At 37.0% G+C, this 17,961-nt stretch overlaps 2 protein-coding genes across 2 annotated transcripts; both read left to right on the forward strand.

Moving 5' to 3' along the window:
- Positions 1-3,055: 3,055 nt before the first annotated feature.
- On the forward strand, positions 3,056-7,918 carry LOC116172521. The gene is made up of 3 exons (XM_031489752.1): positions 3,056-3,210; positions 3,274-3,389; positions 7,182-7,918. Exons 1-3 carry the CDS (start codon positions 3,202-3,204, stop codon positions 7,600-7,602), a joined length of 546 nt encoding a protein of 181 aa, XP_031345612.1. The 5' UTR covers positions 3,056-3,201; the 3' UTR covers positions 7,603-7,918.
- A 2,735-nt stretch (positions 7,919-10,653) lies between these two features.
- On the forward strand, positions 10,654-11,775 carry LOC116170143. Its single transcript, XM_031486332.1, has 3 exons — positions 10,654-10,710; positions 10,763-10,887; positions 10,935-11,775. Exons 1-3 carry the CDS (start codon positions 10,696-10,698, stop codon positions 11,773-11,775), a joined length of 981 nt encoding a protein of 326 aa, XP_031342192.1. The 5' UTR covers positions 10,654-10,695.
- The last annotated feature ends 6,186 nt before the right edge of the window (positions 11,776-17,961 follow it).

The following is a 17,961-nucleotide window of genomic DNA, read 5'->3' on the forward strand; positions in this document are numbered from 1 at the left end:
ATAATTCAATCTTTTAACAATTCCTTTAATGGAACAATTTGTATCACAGGATCCAGTAGCATTGCATTGAATTGAAAAATGTCCCAAGGTGTTGGTGTGCCACTGACATTAAAGGAAAGAATGATAAACTGTTAATTCGAGGAAGTTCAAATGTACCTTACGGAAGTTGTTTATGCAATTTATATAACTGGAAACTATTGTTAAAAAGATGTTTCTGTGGGCGATAGGTGACTTCTTAGATGATGTAATCATGTTATCTAATTAGGCAGATGACCCCCGCGTAGACAAATCGACGTGACAACTTGCGTGTAGGTAATTCCTCTGCGAGTGCGACACTTTGGCAGAGAAACATAATAAGGTATGGAAGTTACAGGTCCCCCTGTCTGATACAACTTGAATAATGACTTTCTTCGAAAATTTCATTTCCTAGTGCGATTGATTTTCTTAATTAATCTTACGAGCAGAGTTGGTAAGGACAGCATAGAAACGTGACAGCGTTCTACGGATACCAGTGCAAATAATTATAAAATCATAGCAGGAAATTGGTCTTTTTTGTTTAAATTAATTTAGGTATAACCATTGAATAAAAACACTATTTATTCAATGGTATAACTTAGTTGCAAAAACCTTGTATTTAATTACGCAAGGAGAAACGCCCCATTAAAAGTGGCAATAAGTATATTATGTAAATTAGAATTTTCAAGCATTTGTTACAGAACACGATTTTAAAACTTTTCAGTATTCGAAGTGTACCATCGACGAATCGACAGTAGTAGTGCAAAGAACAATGCTGGTCTACAATATCGAGAGGATTGTCGATATATATATTATTTTGCATTTTTTTGTTCTATTTATCATGTTATGTTGTTTCTGCACGTTTTATTGTTAGTTTGACGAGCGCAAGTGTTGTCTACACGTTATCGCAATATAGTATCTTTATGTCTTTATCTTTATCAGTATCCTGGAGTAGCAGAAAGGGTGCCATAGCATAAAATCGCAACCACGCTTTCCAGACTTGACCCCACTTGATTTTTTTTGGGAAAATTTCAAAACGGTAGTTTATAAGAGTACACCTGGTAACGGTTAGTCGCTGTAGAATTACAAACGTATTTTTTCGAATTTGTATTTTGTCCTTCATGGGTAAATTTGCATAGATACATACCTCTTCATAGCGAACATGAACGATAATATGTTTGGCGATAACAAGCGAAATCAAGAAACGTATTACGGAAAGCAAGCGCGGTTGTCAAGATCTCTTCGGATCTAAAAGTTTCGTTCCGTTTTGTGAGAAGCCCAGTTCGTAAAGTGGGGGCTTCCTATTCGTTTAAAAAGGTACACGAGTCGAGATGGTTTCGTTCAGGAAATAGGTCCTGTTTCAGAGGTTGTAAGGGTTTTTAGTGCACTGAAATTGAATATTTAGCGAAATTATAAAAGCAGGCCTGTTCCATTTTGTTTCATTCAAATTATCCGTGAAAGAAATTAAATTGTGTATATTTTTCTGCATCTTCTACTGTATCTATCTATTTGCAGGGGATCACGATCAGGCAACACTAAGGCACCCCAAAGGTCCATTGTGCCTGCACCCTTTCTTTCGCAACTAGGTTCGGAGCCCGTTCTTTCCATTAAAGGATAGGCATAGGACCATGTTAGGCTAACTTGCTTCATCCTCCCCGGTCTGTATCTGGAGTCCCTTCCCTTCCGAGTCGTATGCGAGATTACCAAGAGCCTGCTCCGTACTCCGTCGAGGTATCCTGATATATGATTACGCAGTATTTTTCCTAAGAACTGTGTACTTTTAGGGCTGTAATTCGTCACTAACAGTTTTTGAGTTTTCTTGTAAGTTTTCGTCGTTATTTCTTTTGGATTACTTTTTACCTTCTACCTTCCTGGATTTTACTTAGGAGTCCTAAGTTAGGACCCACGTCGTACGTGGATGATTTATCAGTTTTATGACTCGCCATATTTTCGCAAAAGTGACGAACGCGTGGATGTCTCTACATTACCAACTTGTGAAATTCTAACGTGATTAGACATTGGACATTGGGCATTGGACTTTGGAGATTGGACATGGACATTGGATAGATCTCGATGATCGTTCGATATTCAGTAGTAGCAAATAGGAATAAAAGTAGGTACCTAATATCTTCAGGAAGATGTCGTAGTAAGTATAGAGAATCTTCCAAAATAAAAAAAAAAAGCTTTTAATCAACTGCTGCAAGCAAAAATGACAAAGGAAACAATATAAATTCATTAATCCTTTCAATTTTATTTCCTGCATAAATTATCAGACAATTGTTTATGATTATTATAAGGCGTGGTGTTCGCGCTCAAAACTTAGGTGCTCGTAGAAATCTACTAAACTTGTCCAGGTCATTATTTACTTTTCACCTGCACCAGATGTTTTGAAATGTTGACCATTATTGACTAAACATTAATTTGACTCTGTAATAAACCTTCAAGTGCAAAAGAGAACATAATTTGCATTGTTTTAGTAAGTTTTTGGTGTACATTTGGGACGCTCGTCCATGCAGGAATAAATTAAACTTATTAACATTTTCGAATTGAAATATTCATTTACGTTACTAAATCACTTTATAAATAATATGTTAAATAAATATTTAATACTGCTATTAGCTCATTCATGACGAAATGCGTAGGTATAACTTTGATTCTGCGGAATGTTAATCTAATTACACAAAGGTATCTTTTTCAGTGGGTTACTTTACAGTTTATAGGAAGATTCCATAGAAATAGTGGGAAACCTATTTTCGAAGTGTAGTTCCGAAAATTTTTCTTTATTAAAATGTGCACTGAACAGTGTCACACTAACACAAAATGAAATTTGGGAATTCTTTTACTCCAATTTTGCATCATTAGATGAAATTATGTATTCAAAAAGTGTTGCCTTCGTCTAACTGGGTATTTTCCTGATTGTTAGGCGTTTTAGGAAATGATTACGTTCGAAAGTGTGACACAGAACAATTTACCCAAACAAACACTGAGATGAATTTGCATCATACTCCGTGATAAGCATTCAATAGGACTTTGAATGACAAGTTCTACCTTTCGGCTAGGTCGTGTAAGTTGACATTGGCATGTTGATCTCGAATTCCCACCTCAAAGGTATAAATAGGTAACTCCAGGTTACGTATTCTTCGTTGGTATTGTGTTGGTGCACGTCCTTTCGATTAAAACCAAAGCATGAAGTGTGTAAGTTTTCAAACACTGTGCCAATTTTTCGGCTTTTACTGTGTTTTCTTCAATTTATTGTAGGTTACACTATTGTCTTTCGTGATTTACATTGTGACCGCCAAACCAGTTCACGATCAAGATGCAAGGATAACGGATTTTCAACAATCAAATGATTGGAAGGGTAACTACGAAATTGGGTAAGTTACCATTATGTGTTATACCGATTATCTGGTAGACTGAAATGCGAAGCAAGGTCTTCCAGAACTTCTTTTAAATGTTAATGCAACCCAAAATTTATAATGAAAAATTACACACCTAACTTCCTCTATAGACTACTTGTTACTTCCAAAGCAACTCTAAAAATTTGCATAATTATAATGTTTATAAAGTGAGCCTGGGTCTCGTAGTTTCATAACAAGCATTTCTTGCAGGTGCCATAGGCTTTCAGTTAATACGTTTCTTCTATGATTTTTAACCTAAAATTGACGCTATCATAACCTTTTTCCCATCTAATGAATTTCTTCACCATCTACTTATATAACGTGTACGGTGTACCTATGTTGCACAGATAACCTTCATCTCTTGCTCTAGAAGAATGATAGTTTTTTTAAAAGTCCACGGCTAACTAGATATCTCGTTGAAACCATTTTTTTTACATTTGTATCCCAATGCAGGAAGGTAATTATGTACCTAATAATATTACATTGTGATCGAATTTTTCATGCCAATTATTATACTCCGAGTTATACTCTTTGCCATAACGATGCAGTAATGCTAATGATGAACTATGGTTTCTCTTTCCATTAGCACGAACACATATTATTATTATGTTTGCTGTATAATTAGATACTAAATTACACCTCAGAATTCTTTAGGAAACCTATACCTACTTATTTTACTTACAAGTGCATCCCCTTAGTTAAAACATAGAGGATTGTATTTCCTCTATGGTTAAAATCAATTTTGTCGGCAGGCACCTAGGTAGGCACTTACAAAGAGAAAGTGATAGGATTCATTGAGACTCATCCAAAGGTACCATATTCTAGTACATTGTTTCTTGTTTTTGTGATATACTCTTGGCTTGGCCATTCGGCCGTTTGTTTCTCACTCGAGAACGCGAAGCAATCTGGTTTTTGGAAAATTCTCCTTTGAGAAAACGAGCCCTCCATGAAATAACTTTTAAAAACTTTTTAAGAATTCGCCAGCACGAATATTTCTCCTGAAGAAATTTTCAAAACGTTTGCCCTCAAAACTTGATTACCAGATAAATTGACATCAAGAATACTCGACTATACTAGCTATATACTTAATTCTATCTAGGAGATGAATCTAAAAGAAAAATTCGACTCAAATGATCAGTGCTATTAAATATGAGCCAAGTCAGAAGTCGAGTTTACTAATTCGCACTGGTTTAATCAGGTAAATTACGACTTGAGATTATTTGCATTCTTTATCTGAAATCTCATTAGGAGAGCCGTAGGAATATTCGATCCGGAAAATTATTCGTATTCCGTAATATTTGTTTGCGGTATTTGTATTACTCCCAAAGCCCAGGTGTATTCATTCATGAAACACATCCGGAAATTCCCACCCGGAAAAACTCTAGGTATTCTTGGAATATCCGTCCTAAAAAGAACTTTCGAAAAATTCGCTCTAAAGAAAAATAGTCTTGGGAAATTTATGAAGGAATGCTCGTCCTCTGATGAATTTATCTTTGAACGAATTTTCCAAAAAGGATTAATTTACTGTTTGGAGAAAAGTCTTCCGAGTGTGTTTTTGTAAACAGATTTCTTCGATGAAAAATTGTTCATAGGAAATCCCAGGGGTGAGCTTTTCTAGGACGACTATTCCGAGTAAAGATAAACCTAAAGGCGATTTCTTGGGGACTGGTATTTCTGGGACAAATGTGCTTGGCGTAGAATTTTTCCACAGCGAGAAATGACTTCTTTGGGGACGAATATTCCAAATGCTAATAAACTTAGAAATGGGGAGGCGATTTATTAGCGTTATTTGTGAGCGTGGAGTAAATGTTACAAGCGCGAGTTCTCCATGGACGAATGTTCGGAGCATGTGTTTTCTGCAGGAGCGTGTATGTCGGAGTTGATCTTGGAGTTGACTATTCTGGGATTAACATTTTTCGATAGGGATTATTTGTGAGCAGGTGTACCTGGCGTACAATTCTTTCAACCAGTTTTTCCAGGACGAACTTTCGAATCCGAATTTAGAGGAACGCGTTTTTGCTAATTAACTTGCATTGAACTTTCTTGGGACGTCTTTCGAAAATGAATATTCCCAACGCGAATTTTTGAGGATGAATTTGTCAGAGGTGCATTTTTTGAAGGAAATCTTAGAGACGAATTTTTCGGAAACGAATATTCAGAAATGTCAATGAAAGTGGAAGCGATTTCGTGGGAACGGGTATTTAGAAAACGAGTCTAAGTGATCGAATTCATTGGAGTGAATTTTGCGAGAGCGAACTTTCCAAGAGCGAATTTTCGGAGAATGAGTTTTACGGGCGAATATTCCAGGAACATACGTGGCAGCGTTAAGTCTGGGAAAAGTGTAGGTACACATGGACTATAATTTTTCCAGAACAAACGTGAAGTTTCAGAAGGAAATTTCGAAGCACGCGTTTATATAAATCTTGCGAAAAGAATCTGAGAAAGAAATTTTTAGGGCGAATGTACCGGAGAATTTTTTAGATAGAGATTAATTTTTCGGGGGCAAATGGACTGGCCTGGGCGGGTGCCGATTTTCTAGAAATGGACATTACGAGACCGTTCTTCGTAGGCGTGTATTGAATGTTGCAAGGAATGGCTGAATTTTCGGAGAATTATTCTTCTACAGGCGAATATTTCAGGAGCGTGCATGTTGGGGTTGAATATTCTAGCGTTCGAATTTTTTGAAGGGAATTATTTCTTGGGAGAGAGAATTTTCGCAATGCAGAAGGGAGTTTTTTGGAGACAAATTTGCGAATATTGCGAAACGAATTAACGTATACTGAATTTTTTGGGAACAAGTCTTCAGGGAGCCAATTTTCCCAGTGCAAATTTGCGGAAGGAGAATTTTCCAGAAATGAGGTATTCGAGGAGGAATTTGGAAATATAGTTGGGGTCAATTTTTTTTAACGCGAGTCTTCGTGGCTCTGAAGTGAATTTCGGGAGTGCGAATTTTTCATGGGCCAATTTTCGGGGAATGAATTTTTTGCAACCAAATATTCCAGAAACGTTCATGTCAGTTTTGAACATACTGGAAACGGAATTTTGTAGGAGGAATCATTTCTAGGGCAAGTGTACAGTGCATACCTGAGGTAGAATTTTATGACTGCCGGAGGAGAATTTTTCAGAAGAAATCCCAGAGCTTTTCGGGGATGAATTTTCCGAATGCAATAAATTAAACTAGTCAGAGAATTTTCCATGGGCGAACGGAGAACGAGATGTAGGTGTTAGATATCATGAAATGTACATTTTTCCATTGCATGGGGATAGAAATTTTTACAGAACTGGATGGCGAATTCCCAGAGAATCGTTTTGTAAATTTTGCGAAACAAATTAGGTAACTTGCATTGAGTTTTCTTGGGGACAAGTCTTCCTTGTGGAAGTTTTCCCAGAGCGAATTTTTTAGGACGAATTTGTTAGGAAATCCCAAGACAAGTTTTTCGGGGGCGAATGTCCCGAGATTCCCTAGGAACGGATTCTCGTGGACGAATTTTATAAGAATTTTGGGCAAATTTTAGGTGAATAGTTGGGAGCGGGCATGTTGATCCGAATTTGGAGGGAATATTTCTGGAACAAGTATAGGTACCTGATGGGGTTCAAAACGGGGTTTGTGGGGGAGAATTTTTCATAAGTGAAGAGAGACTTTTAATTGTATTGTAAATGTAATTGAAAGTTGGAAATTATGTCTAGTCTTTATTTTTGTAAAGTAATTAAAATTAGAATAAGAAATAAGTACTTTTATTTATTTGTGTAACACGAATGTGTTTTTAGTTTCAGAACAAGCAACGGAATAGTCCAACATCAAATTGGCGAATTAAAGAAAGTTGCCGACGACAAACCACCGGTCAACGTACTGCACGGCTATTTCTTTTTCGTCGCCCCCGACAACACCACCCATGAAGTACGCTACGTTTCCGATCAATTCGGTTATCGTGCCGAAGTAATCAGCCCAAGCACATTCCTTGACAATTTTAAGGATGCACCGACTGTTGCAAGAGGGAAAACGATCGAAGAACCCGCTGTCACCGAGACACCCGACGACCAAGAAAACTCTACGCCTGTTGCTCCACAAATCGAAGACAGAGTAGACGAAAATTCCAAAAACAGAAAAAACGTGGACGGTGGTTTGTCATTTCCAGACAGAATAGGCACACCCGCCATCATCTCTCTTCAAGGTCCTCCAGGCAAATAATTTATGCAAATCAAACAATTCGAAGACTGAAGATTATAGTGCAAATTTGTTAATTTAAATTCTGTGATGGTTCGGACACTTATTTGTTTATTACTTACTTTAGGAAATACAGTGTAGTAAATTAATTGGCATAAAATAATGTCCTTTGAGTTTATACGATTATTGCACATCTCCATTACTCACAAGACAACCTACATTGCTTTTCAGGAAGACCTTAGACTCAATTAATGAGAACTCAATAATAGAGCTTTATTAAAACTATCAACTTATAAAGATTCCAGCCCATAAGCAACAATAAAAAAATTATGAATTTGCATGTGATTGTTATAATTTAAATTGCCATCTAATTATAAGGGGGTATTATTATTATTATTATTATCTTGTGGCTGGATGGACCAAGTGAAAAATCTTTTACAATTAAACCAACGCAACGGTCTGAAATGTCTTGTTTGCTAGTTCTCAAACGCCCGGATTTCTCCTTTAATTTGTTTGTCAGCAACCATATCACACAAAAGGACGAGCTGTGCTATTTCAAAATCTAGTGCGAGTATTTAAAATTAATAAAATTAATATTAATTTTAAATACTACTTTGCAGTTTGTAATAAATTCTTAACATTGCACCCAATTTGGAAAATGTTCTGACAAATCCATAAATTTTAAAAAGTGGGGTAATTGTCATCTACGAGTATTATAACTAAGGAATGAAACAAATGGATGTCCCTTAGAACCCAAATATAATCGATTTCATTGCGCCACCAGTGTTAAGGAACTATACAGGGTGTAGCACCTAAGATCCCTCGGATCATAACTGCTTTACCATAAAAGATACCGAAAAAAGTCTTAGAGCAAAATTGGACACAATTACCGCCGGCATCTTTCTAAAATATTTTTGAAACCAGGGCCGTGCTGTATTTCAGTGGCGTATCAAACTTGCATTAGTTTTAAATGGAACACCCTATATTTTATTACTGATTTGGAGAGTACTTGAAAAGTACTTTTTTTTTAATTGACTTTTGTTAAATGTCATATTTTTTAACAATTTCAAATGGCACCCCCCCTAAACAAATTATACCTCTGGGTAGCCAAAACTATAAATTTTCCACGGATATAAACAACACCACACATGCCATAAGAAAATGATGACAAAGCCTAAATCAGGATCGCTGTTCTCCCAGAGTGCAATAAAAACTATGCTGTCTTGAAAAAAAAACCCACACACAGGAATATTGTGCTGAATTGTATTACTAAAATATGGACTAGTGATCTCAGAGCAGCATAATTTTTTGACAGCTATTGTTGCAGCAAAATCCGACTGAAATAAGATTACCCTGCGCTGCGGGTTTTGGACCCGAGAATATATTAAGAGGACAACACGCTACAGAAATCAAATGACGTAGAAAGACAATCATTAATTCAACCAATTGCTTATGTAATACCGAGAAGGTAGAAAAGGGCCAAGAAAAATAAAGAAAAAAATTAAAAAGGCCAAGGTAGGTGAAAATATGAAAAAGTCAAGAAACGTATGGAAAGCAAGGATGTGGAAGGAGAATCTGAATAATGCAAAAATGGCAAAGGAATCTAGAAAACGGGAGTCTACGGAAATGATCAAGTTGAGGATGTTATCTACAAAATTCTATGAAATTGAAGAAGGTAAAGCTAATGGCTCTAGCGGTTATGATGGGCGAGACTTTTCTTTCTCGGTAGCAAAACATGGTTTCCGAGGATCAGAGGAAAAAGTGAACATGATAAATACATCAAACAAAAAACAGAATATATAAACGTAACTCTGTAACAATGTTACACAAGCTGTGTGGTGTAACTTATAAATCCAATTATGGATGAATTGCTCCATTATTGGAATTATAAGGATGCATTAATAAAACTTGAATGTTGCTGTATACTTATAATAAACGTGATAACAATTATAAGTATACAGCAACATTCAAGTTTTATTTATAAATCCAAATTATGAGTGAATTGACGGAATATAAAGTACTGTATTTGTTCGAGCAACATGGTTCCTTGAAAGTTTTTAAATAGACATCCTGCATTGATTCTTTACGTAATGGAATCAAGCTTATGTCCTATCCAAAAAAATTTTGTTTACATGTAACCCAAATAATGGATCTAGACTAGAGCCATATAGTATAATATAATATAGATAATATAATATAAAACAATATAATATAATATAAAATAATATAATATAATATAATATAATATATAAAAATATATATATAATATAATGGCTCATATTATATTTTTCATATTAATCTCTTGAGGGGTTCATTTTTTTTCTTCTAACTTTCTGGTCTGGTTACAGTTTAACTACCGAAATATAACCACAATTTAATAAAAGGAGAGCCTCTAACCGCCTTTGGCTATATTTCAAAGACTTTTACAATTTTTTTTGTTAATTAGTCTAATAGTTTGCGAGCAACTTTTTTAAAAGGTATTATGCGAGACATGTATTTCTTAAAATCATTACATCACATGATCCATTTCTTGTGCTCTAACAAAAAAATTAACGAGACCAACACTACAAAAAAGTCATTTCGTGCAGATCTAAGCAGATCTAATTGGGTTTGTGTGCGACAATCGGTTATAAAACTCACTTTTTTTTCGTCCTCATTAAACGTATTGATATCAGTAACCGCATCCACCTACGTACGCTTACCTTGAAAAGATATTGTTTCTTTCTACAATTAGAAAATAGAAAAAGTAGAATGGAAGAAGCGCTAGAACTTATGAGACGATGTAAATTAATGAGCTATCCAATTCAAACTTATGTAATATTATGTGTCTGCATTTCCGTTATTCTCTTATGTTAATACATAAAATATACAACAGTAGGTTACATTTACATTTTTCGTTCGTCTGAAAGGAAATTCATGTGATTTGACAGAAATATTATGGAAATAAGAGAGATTTGCGATAGTCAATATCTCACATAATCAAAACTCGGAAGATTCTGCTAATACTGGCATACGGAAGTAGGGATTTAAAGGGGAGACGTATAAAAGTGCAAACTATGGCTGCATTAGTTGTCAGTTTGATTACGGATTATACCAACAGAAGAAGGATAAGCGAACATGTTTCGTATAGCTGTAAGAAATTGGTACAATGTACCATTGTTGTTTAATTTTTCTTGTTTTGCAGTGCTTAGTGTTGGTGATAGTCCAAGTCTATGGAATACACGGTGATGAAAGCGTGCTTGGTGGAGCTATTGCCCAAATTGTGGATTACATCTTTCACAATATAGGGGACGGTAATTACCGCTGGGGGTAAGTTTATGCCTATGCAAAAAAGTTTGGATCTAATGCACTGCTAGGTTTTCATCAACTGATGGCGTACAGCGAATGGAAGAGGGAGTGCTCGAAAATCCTGAAACTGACCACGAAAACTTCATAGTAAGGGGAAGTTACAGCTATCCTGATGCAAATGGGAAAATGGTTAAAGTAAAATATACAGCTGATAAGGACGGTTTTCATCCAGAAGGCGATAACATATTCGTACCTGCTTACGACACTAACGATAAAGACTACGATCAAAAGGATAACAAAATCGAAGCAACTCAACAGTCGCGGTTTAATCGCCAGTTCATTGAGAACCCTCCGCACAATTACGAAGACAATTACCAACAAGTTTCTCATCTACAAAATCATCAAAACCAAAACATAGTGTACAGACAGCAATTGCCCGTACAAGCCGAAAATAACGACTTTCACTACGACAAATCACTCATAGATCTTTTGGGCCATAGTAGTGCGGGTGGCCTCAACTTCGAACAGCAAGGGCAAGATCAGCGACCAATTATAGCTATCGTGGGGGACGACGGAAGAATAATCGAAAGCAGTTTAGATAGTGAAAATATTCCAGATTCCATTTTGGAATTGTTAGGTAAAAGTGCTACCCACAGTATTCCAAAACTAACACAGCAGCAAGTGCACGATGTAATGGTGAGAAATGGAATTCCACAAATGATTGAGAAAGCATTAACGGAGGCTCTCAGAAAACAGAACATTGAGACTGATAATGCTTCGGAGTCGTCATCTGTCATTGTCACTAAAGATGCAGAACCCAGTACAACTCCTTCGACATTTACCATCTCGTACAACAATAGCATTAGCAGCGATGCAGCTGAAAAGATTAATAATAGTACGCAAACGTGATCAGAATAGTCATTAATTTGTTATCGTGTTATTTTTTGACTATTATAATTGAAATAAATATTGATTAATACTTCCTGTTTCATTTATGTAATTTGTAACTCTCTTATTTTGCATGCATTTTGGCCGTATCCGTGTGACGCCAATGGGAAAAAGTGTTTTTGTTAGCTTGACGATTGCAGGCGAACCATCCCGAACGCACTACGTAAAATGGACTGCAAAGCACAAACTTCCATTTTTACCACGTTAATAAGGGAAGTATTGCATTGGGGTAAAAAAGACCCACCAATTTTTTGACGGAAATCCCGATTCGAAGCACCAGGAATCCGAATCAAACAAAATCTCGATGATGCGGGTCTGTCGGTCCGTCTGTGCTCACATTCCCGGCTACACGGTTGAACCGATTGGAACCAAATCTGACATATTCTTACACATAAAAGGAAGAGCGGACAAGCTTTTGGACAGAATTGCGCATGCGGAAGTGTGTCAAACTCTTATTTCCGGCTAAACGATTGAACCGATTGGAACCAAATTTGGTACACATATTCTTAGACATAAAAGAAACAGTTGGAAAACATTTTGGCACAACGCGCATGCGCAGGTGTGCGGGAGGTATTCGTGCGAGCCATAGCAAATTTTTATATTCCGTTCTCGTTTGGGCGTGAGATATCCGAACGGCGTAGCATTCACCGTGCCCGGACGGGGACTATACCAATTCCAAAGAATGCCGTTTGGCTGGAACAACGCTCCGGCTACCTTTCAGCGTATCGTCGAAACTATTCTCGGTCCTAAACTCCAACCTAATGTTCTGGTCTACCACGATGTTGTCATTGTGTCCCCCGATTTTGAATCACATTTACGTCTTTTAACTGAAGTTTTCAATCGGGCGCTTGCTGCCGGGTTGATCATAAACAAAGATAAATGTCAGTTTTTCCTAGGGTTTTTCCTCAAATACCTTACCTATGTGGTCCACGTACATGGTTTACGTCCTGACCCCGAGAGAGTCAAAGTTATCATAAATATCACCTCTCCTGTCAACGTACATGAATTAAAGCGTTTCCTAAGGGCATGCAGCTGGCATCGTAAATGGAATCAAATTGATACGTGACCTGAAGTATATTTTTAAATCAATAAACACAAATTCAGTCAATACATCGTCTGATTTATTTATGATGCAAACGTTAAACAATATATACATTTCCATGTAATTTTTCTAATCTAAATCTAAATCAATTCACAAACTGAACGAATATTCTAATTATAAATTGAATTATAATTTACCTTAAAGTCGTACGCGCAAACGCAATCCAGTTTAAGCACGCACAAAATATAAATAAACTAACCTTTCAGATAGTAAATCGTGATGTCACAGGTGTAGGTGAACGACTCAAATTTCCACAATTACAGGAATGTGGAACGACGACGATGACAGGATCATTAGGTACAACGAAGACCTCTTTCCTAATCATACATCCTATTAAACAGAAATCCTTGATTTGAATGCCGCGGCTTTACAAAATCCTGTTCTCCTCTCCAAATACGAACTGGAACCGCAACCGCAATAACGCTTCCAAACTGCGCAAGTGGCGTTGAAATGCTGCGTCTAAACGTAGATTTATTGTTGATGTATATGGAAAAGCACTCTTAGAACAATATTTGGTACCTTTTCCACTGAATTTAACTAACTAGGCGCTACATAAAGATATACCAAGCACGCCTTGCGTAAGCACTCTCGCGCTTGGATTTTCCCAAGTTCACGACTGTGGGATTTCCCTAGGTCATTGCGCGGGAAGTTTTTATCAGCATGTAAAGTTAAACTCGAAAATGCTTGCAAACTATAAAACGTATTTCAAATTTCCTCCTATCACTTAGAAACTTTTTTATCAACATACACAATTTAACTCGAAAATGCTTGCAAGTTCTAAAACGTATTTCAAGTACCTTCTTGAAACTTAAAAAGTATCTCAAATATCTTTTGAAGGTTATTCGGATACCTTTCTGCTCGTTAACACTAGCGTATTATAAATTCCGGGGGCAAAGCCGCATCCCTTGGTGGCGTTCGAGTTCGTCCGCCATTTGTGCACGGACTGGCTACCGAAGTTTGTCGCATATTATTATATAACAATTTATACGCGACGAACAGATTACTTTACACAAAGTTACCCTTAAAACCTAGTTATAAATTTTTTATTTTTATATTTTTAATTCAATCTTTAATGTTACTTTTTGAATCCCCTGTATTTAAGTATACCTAGCTAATAACTACACATTCCATTTGTGCGGAACCTTTTCTAAAAGACAACCAATCCCAATAAAATAAGAAGTGGTCTTATATAAAAAAATGACAACTATAATTTGGACCTTAGAGGTCATTTTTGACATAAAAATTAATCAAAATGGGGTAAATTTAGGTATAGGGCATTATACATGACGCGCAAGTAGAATTTTAAGTAGAATCTAAAAATAAGATGATGTGTAGGGTGTTCCATTTGAAATAAGCAAGTTAGCATCAACTCTGGGTATAACTGGCTGTCATCGTGGGACACCCATATACCGAAACAGACCAAACCCAGTGCCATCCATAAAAAGCGCATAAAATTGGTCACAATTACTAAAAAACCACATGAAAATACCGTGACGACTATTTAGCAACAGAGCCGCCCTATCAGAGATCAGCCAAACGTCAAAATTAACGCGACTTATGATTGAACAGAGACCGCCGTTAAACAAATCATAAACCTTAGTCGCATGCGCCAACGAATTCCAAATTTTCGTTTTTATATGAGTTTATACAGTGTGTCGCGAGATTAGGTCCACTATACCCGTAATTGAGTATTTTTTTGTTTTTCAAGAGAAAGCCATGCTTTATAGTCCTGATTGTTCCAAAACTGTAAATGCATAATTTAGTTTTCGGTTAAAATGCATTGTGTATGTAATTTGGTACTACCACAAATAAAACAAAAACGTCCATGGGACCGTTTGTATTGGTGAAGTATTGAACGAAAATGATGTAGCATTTTTCTTAAAGTTAACCTTGTTGGGTAATTATATGTAACCGAAATGCAAAAAGATTCAGGCATAGCATTGATTTTAGTACAGCATCAGATGTTTAATTATCGTTAATTAAACTATTACCAAATTGTGACAATCAATTTACGATCGGGTGATTAATTTAGCAAGAAATGGAAAGTATGGACACAGGTTGGTTTTCAATTAGTTTAGGGCATGACTCTGCAGATAAGATGATGACTGTAATTTCGAGGATGAGTGCTATTAATTACCATACATTGTAAAACATAGTTAAGCTATTAATTTGAGTAGGTACTTAATACGTTAAGTAATTGAACTGCATGTTATTGTAAAGATTACAATACAAGTTAACATCACAAGAAATCTATAACAAAATATGGAGGAAATGTAGAAACTATAGGTGGCCTAGGCGTTGGGGGGACTTGGGACGGTGAGGTATCCATTTAAAGGTTATTATAATATTTATCGTGTGAATAGCACTGGAAATAGGTGGCGGGGGCGTGGCACTCTAAATCCTTTTCGATTTGTCCTTTTTTGAACATTTTGCTAATTTTGCAAATGGCGCTTCTTTGGGTAAAGTTTTATATTGATCGACCGAAGCCTTAGTAAGACCTCTCGCAGATTGTTCATGTGGTCTTCGAAGGTCTTTCCTATCACAACGATGTTGTCCAGGTAGACTAAACAAGTTTTTCACGATTATCCTTTTAGCACATTTTCCACGAGACGTTCCTACGTCGCGGGTGGGTTACACAATCCGAACGGCATGACTGTAAAATTGGAAGCCGGATAGCGTGTCAAGCGTGTCGTCAACTCGTGGAAGTAAATAGCTATCTTTTTTAGTCTCGTCATTGAGGCGGCGATAATCCACACAGAATCGTGTTGATCCATACATCTTGTTAACGCCATTATGGTCCTTGTCGCGCCGGCGTCTATCAGTATGGACCCAGGTTTTCCATCTACTAAACCGTCTATACGTATAGATCGAACAGTGATTTCTGTGGCCTTCACATAGCAGGTCGATGTTTGCCCGTTTTCATCAACATTTTAGCGCATCAAATTTTGCTGTCTAAAAGGGGGCTCCCACGAATTATTTCCTGAGATGCTGTTTTTGAAAGTAAAACGTGCATAACAACCAATTGGTCTCAGATTTTTCATACGGCATGCCTTTGGTAGTACCAAGTTACATTTTAGAAAATGGGGGGGGGGGGACACATGTTCTACCCTTCATGGTATTATAATGCAAGGTCTCATTGAAATAAATTGGTTTAACTAACAACTTTCCCGTGCGACTTTTTCCAAGATCAGTGGGCGACGGGGCCTGAGGGGGGGGGGGTTAAACATTAATTTTATCTCTCATTGTATTCTAATTAAAGGTCTCAACGAAAGGACCCGTTTTCTACCAACTGCTGCCCTTCTTTTTGTCCTGTTATCAAAGTATCAAAGAACGGATTGTCGGAAGAGGGTACTCACAAAGGGCGATTGAGCGTCTGCAAGAAATATTATATCCATTGTTGATGTCAAAACAAAAGCTAGTTCGGTTAAAAAATATGCGTTTTGTCTGCACAAGAGTTGTGCACAATTTATACTTGTGTAGTGTCCGCTGCTTTTGCTGTTGACTCCACTCGGGGTGTCTCTCACGAACCTTTCGTCACCGATTCCCTAAATACCCAATTTCTCCGCAATTCCAATAACGGGGCTGTTTCTGTGTCACCATAGCCTTGACAAAGTTCTTCTCGTAGATTTTTTTCGATTTCTTCTAGATTCTTCCAATCTGCCCCATTCTGGAAGTTTCCACGAATTCACTTGTTTTTCCAATTCAAAGGAATACCTACTTCTAAAGATTGACGCCTTCCTCAAGCAGCTACAAGTCGGTTTTGAAGAATATAACACTCTTCACACCTGTCGTATCAAAGAATGTTTCTTCAAGTGGAACACGAAGTTCGGAAACCTTCAATTCCATTTTTGATTGTTTTTTTTTATAATTAAATCCACACCTGACAATAAAAGATCCTATTCACATGCGGACATCTACGGAGGATGTGTACGTGGGACAGATCCGTATCAATTCGTATATGTGTATCCGCGTGCTTGGCCGTGACTTCTGGCGCCCAAAAGATACTTTCCGCTGAGAATTTTGTCACGTGGTTTAAAGTTTCTTAAAGCTCCAATCGCGGTCTCTCTTTCTCGTGTTGCCAACAGAAGCTCGAGCTATGAGAAGTGACTCAAAAATTGAGTAGGTACTTATACTTCGTTTCACCAATAATTTAAAATTTCTCATTAAGTCGTTAAGTAGCGGGAATTCCCACTGCGACATTTAAAACAATAGGACAATAGCCCCCATTTAACTAAAAGTCAGCGGTTCTCAATAAAATTTTAATGTTTCAAACGCCAAATTGTAGTGCTCGTATAAATCGGCCCATTTTGTTTGAAAATTTTTATTGAGAACCGCTGACTTTTAGTTAAATGGGGGCTATTGTTCTATTGTTTTAAATGTCGCAGTGGGAATTCCCGCTACTTAACGTCCTAATGAGAAATGTTAAATTATTGGTGAAACGAACTATAGGTACTATTTTGTAGAGGGGTTTTAGCGAAATTCACCAAAATGGCACAGGGGGCGTTAGAAGTGGACAAGATCTGACTGATGATGGAGTCAAAACTTCAAACGCGACTTACGAGCGAACGGGGAAGTAGGTGCCGACAAAAGGAATTGGTACCCTCCGACAAGATATTATTGATGGTGGAGTCAAAACTGGTTAATAGAATAGTGATCTACCACACAAATGCGCTGAAGTCTATTCGGTCTCACACGACTTTCTATTATCAATAGACACAGCCCTCAATACAATTTATGCACTTCCCAGGGACCAGTACTACAGTACTTAAATAGTGGCTGAATGCCGCCATTCGTCTGTTGAGTTTTGTCCGTGATCGGTGTGCCTGTATGCAACTCACGGTGGATCTGACCGCCGGACAGATCCACATGTTCACATGGAATAGGACCTTTTGTCTTTCAAATTTTCGAATACTTATAAACAGGACTTTATTAGGAAATGAACAGATTAAAAAATTCTCTTAATGTCACCGTCTGTCCACACTCTATCATTATAACATTATCAGATTGTAAAATTGTTATGGGCAATTTAAACTTAGCATGTAAAT

The sequence above is a fragment of the Photinus pyralis genome, unplaced genomic scaffold (genome assembly GCF_008802855.1).
Source record: "Photinus pyralis isolate 1611_PpyrPB1 unplaced genomic scaffold, Ppyr1.3 Ppyr1.4_LG5, whole genome shotgun sequence".
NCBI classification, from domain to species: domain Eukaryota; kingdom Metazoa; phylum Arthropoda; class Insecta; order Coleoptera; family Lampyridae; genus Photinus; species Photinus pyralis.

Excerpts from the sequence above, each read along its gene's own strand:
- LOC116172521 (XM_031489752.1), top strand. Across the intron at positions 3,390-7,181 it reads AAGGGTAACTACGAAATTGG|TTTCAGAACAAGCAACGGAA; the intron begins GTAAGTTACCAT and ends ATGTGTTTTTAG.
- LOC116170143 (XM_031486332.1), top strand. Across the intron at positions 10,888-10,934 it reads GACGGTAATTACCGCTGGGG|GTTTTCATCAACTGATGGCG; the intron begins GTAAGTTTATGC and ends ATGCACTGCTAG.